The 13,045-nt window shown below is 48.1% G+C and overlaps 1 protein-coding gene across 5 annotated transcripts in view; it reads left to right on the forward strand.

Moving 5' to 3' along the window:
- The window catches only part of ENTREP2 (endosomal transmembrane epsin interactor 2), a 469,222-nt gene that overhangs the window by 438,109 nt on the left and 18,068 nt on the right, over positions 1-13,045 (forward strand). For all 5 annotated transcript variants that reach the window (XM_040493830.1, XM_040493831.1, XM_040493832.1 and 2 more), the window contains 3 exons: positions 136-243; positions 9,604-9,764; positions 10,369-10,504. In XM_040493830.1, the coding sequence (XP_040349764.1) occupies positions 136-243; positions 9,604-9,764; positions 10,369-10,504 (405 nt within the window). The remainder of the gene's footprint in view (positions 1-135; positions 244-9,603; positions 9,765-10,368; positions 10,505-13,045) is intronic.

Consider the following 13,045-nt stretch of genomic DNA (forward strand, 5'->3'; position numbering starts at 1 on the left):
GCTACAAAACAAAACCTCCACGAAGTGGGTAACAATTGGCCACACTTTTTCTGGACCTTGATGGAAATGCTAAGGATCTGCCTTCTGGGTTGTCAGGATGAGACTGACTTTCTTCTGCCTTTTTCTCTCTCACAGGATCTCCTCTTCAGCGTGTGTGCCCTCAATGTCCTCTCCACCATCGTGTGTGCATTGGCCACAGCCATGTGCTGCATGCAGATGGTCTCTTCTGATGTCCTGCAGATGGTGAGTGGCCCCCTTCCTTCCCAAGCACGCTCAAGATGGCTAGCCTGACCCCCTTCTCCTCCAGCCAGTTTGAAACCAACATAGAGTGGACACTTCTAGCTTCCAACCAGAAACCCCAAGGATGATAGGCCCTGAGGGTCCATGGAGGCCACCTCATGCTGCCCTCTGGAAGACAGAGAACCTGTACATTTGGTGCCACTAACATATTTATTTTAGGCATTGAATGCATGTTAACAGAGCTGCATGTTAACAGAGTCCGGCCACCCTTATGCCCCTCTAGATGGCCTCTACTGTGTCCCCTGAATAATTTTAGTGACAATCCTGTAGCCCTAGACATCCTCTGGGCCCAGCACCTCCAGAGCGAGGTGGCTTCTTCAAGCTTTAATGTTCTCTTTTAATAAAGGGAGGTTTTAGAAGATGAGTTCTTTTCCAATTGAAAAACTGCTCATCTGTGCTTTTTAGACTTCCTAATTAACCCTGAGCTCATAATCTGCTGGCAGGTCACTGGCTGGCCCTCATGACCACCCTGGCCAGGGTCTTACAGTCGAAGAACTGCTGCTCCCAAGGGAGAGAGATAAGAACAGGAGCAAGGGTCATACACATATTAATACACGTTTATAAGTACATGCTTAATAAATAATGAAGGCTCTTTATTATTCAGTGTAAATGAAACACAGCCCACTGTTTGCTGTGTCACCACTAAAGTCAGTACGATAAAGAGAAACTAATGGGAAGATATTGTTCTCTAGTGCTCAGGGTAGGAATCATCTGTGTGTGCGTGCATCTGTCTGTCTCTGTGTCTCTGTCTCTTGTGTTGCTTCTTCAAGATCCATCTGCCTCCCCCTCAGTGTTTTATGCATCTCACGAAAAGAAAAGCAAGTTATTCTTGTAGTAAGCTGTTTTATTTGCTCTTTCTTATCCACCCCATGGCAATACATCAGTTCATCAAGATACAGGGCCAGAGAGCATCATTACCAAGATGTTAAAAATTCATTGGTTCTAATCATATGCAACATCCGCCTCTTTGTCCCAGTGTATATCTACACAGCTGTCACAGCCAGGGCTGACCTTTCTGAGAAGTGGCAGTTCTCCGAAAGGTATCTAATTAAGCAGTTATTCGGCAGCGATGAACTTTTGGCCCTGCTCACCGAGGCCTCATGTTGGTGATTTTCTCCGGCATGTTGTGTAAAGGAAAGGTTAAGTACCATGGGGTTCTATTCACCTCTGCATATTTTACTATTGATCTGTAAATATCACACCAATTTGACCAAACTAACAGAACCAAAGGGCTATAAATGTAAACGTTTGCATTTCCTGGTTTGAAGTGTTAGAATGAAACCCACCAACTAAACAAGCATCAGGCCTATGGAAGCTGTGATAGATATACAACTGTAACATCAAGAGCAGGGTCATTCTATCATTCTGCCACAGGGAACCTGAGCGGGCCTGGAATCCTGGGCCTGACGACAGCCATGACTGGGTCGGAGTCCCACCTCTTCTGCATATGAGGCAGGGGACTCTGGACATGTCACTGAACCTGCCAGAGCCTCAATTTCCTCAACTCAAATAAGCCTAATGGTATACCTGGTGAACATTCAAGAAACATGACCTAGTCGATCCATAAATGTGGGCAGAACATTAGTTACTGGGCTATCTCAGCCACGACTGTGAATGCCATGGCCCTTGATGTACTTTGCCAACTGTAAAACACCAAAGGGAAATAAGGTGTTTTTACAATTAACACAGCCACCATCACAACCTCTGGTTGTTTCACAGCTGAGTGTTTGTGGGTAAGTTTGCTTCTTACCCCTGGCTTAGAAGTAGAAATCAGTTAAATTCCTGCAGGTGAGTCCTTTTCCCTTTGTGTCTGTGGGCTATGGGACCAGACAAGGCTCAAGGGGAACAGGTGGTATATGACCATGGTGCATTGTGGAACCAGTGCATGATCTTGGGCACATCCCTGCCTATTGGTCCCAGTTTCCTCTGCTCTATGTGAGACTGTTCATGTTCTGCTTCCTCTTGGGTCCGCTGACAGAGGAATCACATAATGCATGTGTGTGGACTTTGAAAAACCCTGGTGGCCATGTGAAGGAGGTGGGCTTTTACCACATGGGTCAGAAGCTGGGTGAAGCTGGCCACACAGGCTGCACCCGTGAGAAAGGAGAAGTGGGAAGCCCAGGGGCTCATGGGTACGCCCTGCAGGATGGAACCTGGTACTATTTATTCATGAAAATGCCTCAGGCTCTTTTTACTTTTTTAGAAAAGTCTTCTCCTTTTTCTCCAGCTCTACTCCATTGCAATTGACTTTAATTTTCTTACTTCATTTCATTAGACTGTTTAATTAAAGAAGTAATGTATGATCACTGAAACAAGTAAAACATAGAGATAGATAAAGGCATAGTTAGTAATCTACCTTCTCCCATCTTATTCTCTTGAGGAAACTTTGCATTAAATCCTTCCATTTCTTTATTGACTTCTTAGTGTTTATATTAACATATATATAATCTATGTTCCTTGTTCCTCCTTCCCTTCTTCCCTCCATCCTTCCCTCTCTTCTTCCTTCCATTATTTCTTCCTTTTAGCCAAATAGGATCGTGCCATTCATTATCACTCTGCAGTGTGATTTTAATAGCCTAAAACTCTCATGGACATCCCTCTAGGTTAATCTACACAGAAATGTATTCCTGTCTACATTGATCCATAATATGGATGTAACGTCAGTCAGTTGGCTATTTATCTATTCGATCCATGAATGCTTGAGTTCTTTCTTTCTTTTTTTGAGAGAGGGCATGAGTGAGCAAGGGGCAGAGAGAGGGAAAAAGAGAGAGAGGGAGAGAGAGAAAAGCAGGGCTCATGCTCACCCAAAGTGGGGATAGAACTACGAGATCATGAACTGAGCCTAAGTCAGATGCTTAACTGACTGAGCCACCCAAGTGCCCTTTTCTTTTCAAAAAAATTTTTTTATTAATGTTTATTTGTTTTTGAGAGGGAAAAAGAGAGGGACAGAGCACAAGCGGAGGAGGGGCAGAGAGAGGAAGACACAGAATCCGAAGCAGGCTACAGGCTCTGAGCTGTCAGCACAGAGTCCAATGCAGGGCTCAAACTCACGAACTGTGAGATCATGACAGGAGCTGAAGTTGGACACTTAACCGACTGAGCCACCCAGGTGCTCCATGGCGCCCCTTTCTTATTTTTGATTTTGGTTTTGTTTATGTCACTGTGATCATATAGTGGTTAGTACTCTGCGTTGTGGTTTTGTTTATGCCTGTGCAGATGGTGCTTCAGTAAGCACATATAGTCATAGCTCCCTTAGCCCACCTGTGCTGACCCCACTGTCCGGGTAGCCATGGTCTCCATCCCACCGATGATGCACTGCCTGCTCCCCGCAACACATTTGTTCGCCAGCAGCCTCTGTGGTTCACCCATGTGCCTCCTCTGCTCCCAGTAGTTGGGTCACAAGCTTTCCAAGGGACAGTTGTATCTGTCCCCAAACCAGTCTATGTCAGTGGTATTTGGATTGTTAAGTGCATGTTCTAGTGCTATATAAGCCGATGAAATAGTGCAAAAAAGAGAATTGTTTATTTTACAAAAAAGGATGGAGTTCTTTGGGAAGATTCAGGAAAAAAAAGGGGGTCCCTGGATATACTGCTCTCAATTTTTGGTGTGGGTGAGATAATTATAAGAGGTTGAGATACAGAATTTTAAAAATCTAGGAGGCATCTGCACACACATTGTTTCACAAGTACCTTTAAGCTCCAGCCCTGCTCCAAAAGCACAAAAATGGGAAGTGAGTTAATTCTCATAGGTGTAGTTTATACAACAAAGAAGACCACGGGGTGCTCTAGACAATAGACTGAGACTCACAGCAAGAGCCTTAGCCTGGCATGGAAGGAACCCGCAGTTCCTTTCTTATTTCTGGGGATCAGCATTTTGGGATAAATAACCATTTGGGGAACTCATATAATGAATGCATGTATACATGAGATGCCTAGCGTCAGAATTTAGAAAGCTGAAGTACTCTAATATGTTTGGAACTAGTGGCAAAAGGCGATCTGAGTATAAAATTCAGTTTATAGACATGGTTTTATGGAGAAAGCTTTTACCTCCAAAGTGTCTCTAATCTCACATTTTTAGTTTTATTTCTTGAGCATAATCTCATTTTTCCATTTTTCCATTCAGCTCTTTTCCTCCCCATGTACTTTATTGCCAGCCACTTTAGCCCAAGAGACATCATCTGCTATTGCACGCATCTCCATTAGGAACTTGCCTGTGAACTTCATCTTTTATTATTGTCATTTATGTTCTCAACACTAGTCATGTGCCCTGTAAAGCAGAACACCTCCAGAAAGTGCAGACAGAGCATCGTTGCCCACAGAGCTAGCAAGGGGTGTCGCAGCCAGGGACGGTTTGGGACACCACCTCCTGGAAGCCCCAAAATCGCTCAGGTTCACCAGTATCTTCACCTCTCTGGCTCACTCCACTGCCGGTTCAGCACCCCACGGAGGCTGGCCCTCTTTGGACCCACAGTGGCCTTCCTTGAGGTTTGGGTTTACCAGAAACGTCTCTAGGTAGTAGGTGCTACTTATGTAGGACTAGGGGACTAGGACCAAAGGGTGTCTGGTTAATCTTAAAATCTAGTTACAGCAGACAATCCTAAAAGTGATACATACAAGCTACAAACATTTTATTTTTACTTTAAATATGCAGATGAGCATTTATCCATCAGGGTTTTGATTTGGGGCCAAGATCTTCTGTTCAATTATGGGTCTACACATTGCTGTACTGAGTTGCACTTCTTTTTTTTTTTTTCTTAATATTGATTTATCTTTGAGAGAACGTGAGTGGGGAAGGGGCAGAGAGAGGGGGACAGAGGATCCAAAGCGGGCTCTATGTTGACAGGCTGACAGCAGCAAGCCTGATGTGGGCCTCAAACTCACGAACTGCAAGATCATGACCTGAGCTGAAGTAGGACACTCAACCAAGTGAGCTGCCCAGGTGCTCCCAAGTTGCATATCCTGTATAAACTTCATAAAAATATCACTATCTGTAATTTCCAGATCCTTGAAATTGGCATGAGCCAGGCAAAATGAGATGCACGAACTCCCCTGAATATCTTCTGACTCCTCTCCCTCCCTTACAGCTAGCTGCCTTGCCAGTTCCCATTTTGGCAGTGGTTTCTGCTCAGCTGCTCTCCTTTGTCAAGTCTTTCCAAAGCGTTCAACTTGGTTCTCGTAGAATGAGCGTGTTTTCCTGCCTGCATTCATATTTCATTATGAATTACAGTAGTAACTAAAACTGGCCTTTAGCTGTTCGGGAATGCGCCCTTGTGTCCTGGGTAGGCAGGAGACACACATGGTACACCTGGCATGGTGGCAGGACTGGAGAGCAGCCAGGTGCCTCGGGCAGGCGTCACTCCAGGGTCTGGAGCATGGAGGGAAACCCCAGCTCATCAGATGGGTTGGCCGGGAGAGGTGGATTAAGAAAACTTCCACCATAGTAATACTAGAGTATTTGTACCAAGTCTCAGGAAGGGTAGAGGAAGAGGCCTATTCCTCTGTATTTCTTAGCCCCTGAGGGAAGTCTCAAAGGTGTGTGTGACCCATTCAGGAGCCAGAATGTGTCAGGGAAACTGGGAAAGTGTGCTGTTCCCAGCAAACTAGAGAGGCAGCTGCTGGTCAGGAGCCTGGGGAGGGTGTAAAAGGAGGCTGGCAGGCTTGTCCTGGGGCCTGGAGGAGACGAGTCTGCTCAGAACTCAGAGGAGTTTGTGGAAATTCCAGCCCCTTGTCTCCAGACCCCTGCAGGCCTGTCCTGCCCTCCATTCCTTACTTCTCCCCCTCCCCCCGTGGCCAGAGATAGAGGCATAGGGACTGAAGAGCTAATATTTGTGATGTGGTCTTGTTTAAGCCCCACAACACTACCGTCTGGGTCTGTGACCTAGAAATGGTGTTTCCCAGTGTGACCCTGTCAGGCCAGTTGGGGTGAGGAAAGGAGACCGAAACTCAAAGGGGTCAGTAATATGCTTATAGTCTTGTGGGCCCTCAGTGGTCAAGCAGGATCACCTGAGGCCTGCCAACCTCTTCACCCTTCATCTCAGACAACAGACTATGCGCTGTTCTCACGGAGCCAAATTTTAGGGTCTCTGCTAAGTGGGCCTCGGGAAGCCCAGCCCTCCACCCTGGTTCCCAGGCACGTGTAAGGACAGCCCATGCCTAAGTTGGGATTCCCTCTCCAGAGCAGACGTATGAGAAGAGACTTCCCTCCAACAGGGTCTAAAATACACACTCCTCTTTTGTGGATGATGAAGGCTGGGCAATAATGAAACTCCCATCAGGTGTGTGAACCCCTTGGGCTAGAGGAACACAAGGGTAGGAGTGGGGAAGGAGCAGGATAATGTAGTTCCCTTCTTCCAGACTCCCCCCCCTCTAGCACCCCCTGTTGGCAGAACCCAACAGTTAGCCAGCTGGCAAGGGAGTCTGGGAAATGTGGTTTGCAGAGGTCTAGCCCCAGCATCTCAGAGCAGAGTCCAGAGCAGGCGACCTTGGCCTTGGAGACAGCCCCTGCCTCATTAAACCGATACTGGTTGGGGCAGGGGGAATATGTCAAGTGTCACTTGCAGCCTCCCCTTGGGGAGGCTGAGAAACCTAGGGGAACAAGCTCAGTTTGCAATGGACTCAGTCTGAGTTGGTTCCATAAAGGTGGAGCCAACACACTACTAGAAAGGCAACGTAGAGTTTAGAGCAGAAGTGGCTAAACCTGTTGTTTAACCTTTAAAAAGCCTCGGGTGTATGGCAGCATTTAAACCTCCTAATAGGGTCATCTGGGGTGCCTTTCCTCTCTTTGAAAATGCTCCTTGTCCTCATTCCTGGGGGGATTGTACCTTCAGCAGGAAAGCATTTTGGCTTTTGCATTTCCTGCTTCATTGTTTTATTGATTTTTCTAATTTCTGATACACACCAAATCAGAGTATGTCTCAATTAGACCTCAAGGACATTTGGCCTTATCCTAACTGCTCAGCTTTGTGCTATAAGCATCAGGGCTGACAGCTGTCCAAGGTGGAGGATGACAGACACACATTCGACCTGCTCATAGCCAATGACTCATCTCTATTTCAGACAATTAAAGCCACGGCTCAGACCCCTTGGAAAGGCAAGGAACGTGCTCTGTGTGTTAAGAAAACCCACACGAGACAATTTCAGTCTGTGATGTTGCATGTGTAGACATGGTCACTATTCTTTCGCTGTTAGTCTGGAACAGGCTAGTTTCATGGAATTTGACCATATTCAAAATTGTGACCTGACTCACACTTGGGCAAAAATGTCCTATCATCCCAGCCTTTTTTTCAAGTCCAGACCACCCTACCCACGGCTGCCAGAAGGCACTTCCTACCACACAGCTTTAATAGCACTGCTCCCTAGCTCTAGCACCATCACTGGCTCCCCAGTGCCCCAAGAATTAAGAATTAATTTCTAGAGCCTTATATAAATTTGCTTTTCTTAAACACATCTTTCACTAGCTCACCTGTTACCTTCTTGCAGGCCCACCTGTTGACATCCTACCAATCTGCAGACCCATTCAAATGTCATCTTCATTAACCCTTTGTAGACTCCAGGTCTCCACACAGTGCTTGGAGAGCACACTGACCAGTGGAACTGTCCTTGCTTGGCCATGTACACTTGACTGTCTCACGTGTCCCTCACCCCCCATGCAGTGGGAGGTCCCAGAGCCTAGCATTCACATAACACAGAGTCTTGTTGGCCCTACAGGAGCTCACAGTGAGGTGTTGACTGGCACTGCAGCAATGGCCCAGGCATCTCCATGCCACAGGTAACCTCTTGGGAGCAGTGGCCAGAGGGTGGGAAGTTATTGGCCATTGCTTCCCAGGGGAATAAATGGAAAGCTAGGCAGAGGCAGAGTTCTTTTTGCTTAAGAGATTTTACCTCAGTTTGCTCAAGCAGCATCTCAGTTTTAAGGTTGCCTCACAGAATGTTCTGGAGCTCATCAAGGATTATTTTCCCTCAAAGCAGTGTTTTTACAAAGTTTATGAATTCCCTAGGACTGCAAAACACTCATCGATACTCTGTGTCCAAAGGGATCCATAATGAAATATTTGAGAAATGTTCCACTAATGATTTGGGGGTGCCTGTGTGGCTCAGTCAGTTAAGTGTCCAACTCTTGGTTTTGGCTCAGGTCATGATCTCACAGTTTCATGAGTTCAAGCCCCATGTCAGGCTCTGCACTGATGGCACAGAGCATGCTTGGGATTTTCTCTCTCTCCCTCTTTTTCTGGCCCTCCCTGCACTTGCACTGTCTCTGTCCCTCCCAAAATAAATAAATACACTTTAAAAGGGGGGGGGGCGCACTGGTGCAGACCTTCTCAGGGCCTTTAACACTGTAATATACATTATAGGGCTCCAAGAAGGGAGTACAATATGTGGCATTTCCCATTTTTTTTTTTTTTTTTTTTTTTTTTTTTGCTGCAGGAATTTGGGAGGGGGTGGAGAAGAACATCTTGAGAGTTTGGTGTTTTCTCATGAATGAACTTCGGGAAGTACTGTCTTAAATCGTGGACCTTAGGCACCATTTTTGACTACAGGTTTTAGTTAGTATAATCTGAAGAGAAAGAGTTAGTGGTGGGGATAGAATTAAAGACTTCCTAGATTGGAGGTACCAGGGTGGCTCAGTCAGTTAAGTGTCTGATTCTTAATTTTAGCTCAGGCCATAATCTCAGTGTGTAGGTTTGAGCCCCGTGTCAGTCTCTGCACTGAAAACACAGAGCCTGCTTGGGATTCTCTCTCTTCCTCTCTCTTAAAATAAATAAACAAACATATGTAAGAGAAAAACAAAAAACAAAACAAAACAAAAAGACTTCCCTGGGGGCATCTAGGTGGCTCAGTTGGTTGAGCATCTGACTTCAGCTGAGGTCATAGTCTTGAGGTTCCTGGGTTCCAGCCCTGCATTGGGCTTTGTGCTGACAACTCAGAGCCTAGAGACTGCTTCGGATTCTGTGTCTCCCTCTCTTTCTGCCCCTCCCCTGCTCACATTCTCTTTCCCTCTCTCTCTCTCTCTCTCTCTCAAAAATAAATAAACGTTAAAAAAAAAAAAAAAGACTTCCCAGACTGTGTTTTTCCTTAGAACAGAGGCATTCTGCATAGCAGTGTAAGAAACAAAGCCTAATGAAGCTTTGGAGGCGAGGCGTTCCTCACGGAGCCATCATTTTAAAGTGTGTGTTTCGCCGTCACAGCCCGACGGTTTAAATTACATAAGTTCCAAACGGATCATTAAAGCTTATGTGTAATTAGCTTAATTAGACACAAGCCACACAAGATGTCCCAAATAACTGTGAATCTCTCTGTTCTCCAGTTCCTTCCACAAAGGGCGCATTCCGCCAGCCCTGCCTGCGTGACCCCCCATGGCACCGTTCTCCACCAGACCCTGGACTTCGATGAGTTCATCCCCCCTCTCCCACCTCCACCTTATTACCCTCCAGAGTACACCTGTACTCCCACAGCCGAGGCCCACAGGTGGGTCTTTCCGGAGATGGTGGTGGTGACTTGTATTGACACCAGGAAGATAGGAGGCAGTCTGGGAGGTGGGACTGGCAGGAGCCATGCTCATTTTCAGTGGGGCAGTTGAGCCAAGGAGAGCAACCATACGAAAGCATGTTTGATTAGAGGGCAGAGCGCGAGCAGGGAAAGAGCTCGAACCCTGGCTTAGATAGAACATGTCTACTGGGTATCACTGCCGTGCAACAAAAGAGAACCTAGCCCGACGTGAGCGGCTCTATTATGTTCTCATGAAACGCAAAACTGCTATTGAGTAGTGGCCATTAACATAACATGTAAAATGTAATTAAAGATTTAATCGGCTCTGTGATTATTTTCATTTTAATGGACAGGGCCATAGAGTTTATTGAAAATGTCGATATCTTTCCAGAAAAAAAAAAAAAAAAGAAAGAAAACACAAGAGTTAAAACTGCCTAGCAAATTAGACTTTTATTTCACAAGCACGATGAGTAATTGACCAGGGGAAACCCTGACAAGTGACGTGCTGATTGCCTTGAGAGAAATGTCAGCCATCCAGGCTCCTTCCCCCAGGAGTGACAGTGCAATGGTTCTGTCTTTTCAGGGGCCTCCACTTGGACTTTGCTCCCTCTCCATTCAGCACTTTGTATGATGTTGCCATCAACAGCCCCGGCCTGCTGTACCCCACTGAGCTCCCCCCACCCTACGAGGCCGTGGTGGGCCCGACTGCCACCAGCCAGGTGAGGCCCAGGCCCCAGACAAGCCAGTTTCCTGTACTAAGGCCTGCTCCTTGCATTTGGTTTTCTAATGTTCTATTTATTTTTAAGAGGGCACAAGTCGAGGAGGGGCAGAGAGAGGGGGATAGAGGATCTGAAGCGGGTTCTGGCACCGACAGCAGTGGGCCCGATGTGGGGCTCAAACTCATGAACCACAAGCCGAGGTCGGACACTCAACTGACCGAGCCACCCAGGTGCCCCTGCTTCTTGCATTTGTATTTCTCTCTAAGCCTTAGAACAAACCTGTGGTCTTATCAACACTCATGAAGAGCAGGCAGCAGCCTCAGGGAGTAGAAACTGCAGAGGCCCCACCCCAGGCCTGGAGATGCCACCCCAATATTTATGTATTGCCCCCTGGGCTCTTGTCAGATGCATGCGAGCTAGTGTGTCTGGGGACACAGTGCTGAAGGAGCTGGTACAGATTCAAACGCATGAGCAGGGACAGAGCTCAGGCCATGAACCGAGAACCCAGGGGACTCTGGCCTGTTCCAGCTGCATGCCTCTGTCGCTGTCTCCTGGGAGGTGAGAAAGCAGTGCTGGATCCCTGGTCCTGTCTGAGGCCTGGCAGCTACAGGCCAGGGAAGTGCCAGAGCCGCAGGTAGGAGTAGCTGGCTTTCTCTGAACTGGGCAAGCCAGGTGTTCCCACAACCTCCCGGTGTCTGACCCACAACAGGCACACACTGGGGATGTGTTGGTGGAGCCTCAGTTTCTTCATCTGTAAAATGGGGATCATAACAGTACCAAGCACATGGGGTGGAACGGGATGTTTGTAATGGACCCAGCACAGTGTTTGACATAGAGTGGGCTCTGATTCGCAGAAGCCAGTTGCCCTTTTCAATGGCATCATCCTCATCATGGTTATCATCACATGTGTCGCTCCTGAATATCCAAGGCCCCTAGCCAGAGAGGAGAGATGTGAACACTCAGAAGGTCACACAGCACCCGCGTGTGGGACAGGCTGTGGGGAGGCCACAGGTTGAGGGGTGCACGTGGGGAGCACAGCAGTCCAGCAGAGAACGGGCACATGCAGGGGAGCTGAGAAATCCTGCCAAGAATGGGGGCTGCAGCCTGTTCTGGGCCCCGAGCCCCAGGCAGAGGAGAGTGGGCAAAACCATGACCAGGAGCAACCACAGGGCACCAAGACACAGTCCTGGGCCCGTCCAGATGCACACACCTTTGGGCTTCTCCCCTGGCATCCCAAGTCACCTGCCAGGAAGTGGTGCCAGCCTCAGACCTGGCCCAGACCTTCTGTGTCCTCACAGCCCCTTTGAGATCTGGAGCCCACATGGTGAGAAGGCCAGGAGGCAGTGCCTGTTCTCTTCTGGGCCACCCCCTGGGGAGCTTCTGACCCTCAGGGACCTCTGGGGGTGCAAACCTAAAATGGCTCTTCAGACTCAGCCTCCACAAGCTTCCGGAGATAATTGCACCCACAGGGGAGACCACATTCTGCAGGCTGGGTGTTGTGGGACAGAAAGGGAAGGTAAGACCTATCCACCTCTGTGCCCAGCGGGACCTTGGCTACACGGTTTTTGCAAGAAGGATTCTCCACGAGGGTCACTTGCGCGGGTCTGCTCAGCCCATCCCCAGCCCACCCTTGCAGAGGTGACAGCCTGGCCAGCTGAGCCTCTGAGTCTCCCATCTCTGCCTACTCTCTCCCTGAAATGTCCTGGCCCAGCTCACCAGGCTGCAGACAGCAAACAGGGACTCGGCCAAGGACTCTTGGCCTTTTTTTCTGTCCACAGATGTGTAGGAACCGCCTGAGGTCCGGGTGCAGAGGTGGAGGGGAGGGGATTCATTAGTGAGGGGGCGAAGTGTGACTGAAATCTCATTTCTAAACTTACAATGATTGAAATCCTCTTGAATTTTTTAAAAATCTGAGTGGAGAATTCTACCTTTCCGAAATGATTTCTTTTCTTCTTGATGATAAAAATAATTCAAATCAATGTTATCAATGGCAACTGTGTCCTGTGAAGAGAGTCAGAAGTACTCTGAGGGGAGCCCCCGTGCACTGCTGGAGGGTGCTGAAAAGGGGCATCCAATCCATTTTTGGGGGACCCGGGGAGCCTCTGTGAGCTGAAGGCTCAGGCTGAGTGGGGTGGCAGGTGGCTAGGCTCACAAGGAGGGACCACGCAGCATGCGTATCCTCAAAACACAAAGCCACTCAGGATGAGTCTGAAATGAGTGCAACATGGGTGGAGGGTGACCTCAGCGAGGCTGGTTGGATTCTGGGGCCATCAGGACATCCAAGCAAGTGTCCACGAGATGATAGGGTCTATGGCTTGGAGCCTTGGAGAGATCAGAGTTAGCCACAGAGGTGGTCACCAAGTCAGGGAACCAAGTGGGGAGAGCTCTATGGAATAACAATACTTTGGGATGCTAGAGAAAGAGGCTCCCCCAGCACAGGCTGCAGAGTAGAAAGAGGGCCTGGACTCACAGACACATGGTTCAGGAAGGGAGAGAGGGGCCAAGTGCTGCCCAGAGACGGTGAAGGGCTGACACTGGTCC

This window comes from Herpailurus yagouaroundi, unplaced genomic scaffold (genome assembly GCF_014898765.1).
Source record: "Herpailurus yagouaroundi ecotype Mexico unplaced genomic scaffold, PumYag 185, whole genome shotgun sequence".
Taxonomy (NCBI): Eukaryota; Metazoa; Chordata; class Mammalia; order Carnivora; family Felidae; genus Herpailurus; species Herpailurus yagouaroundi.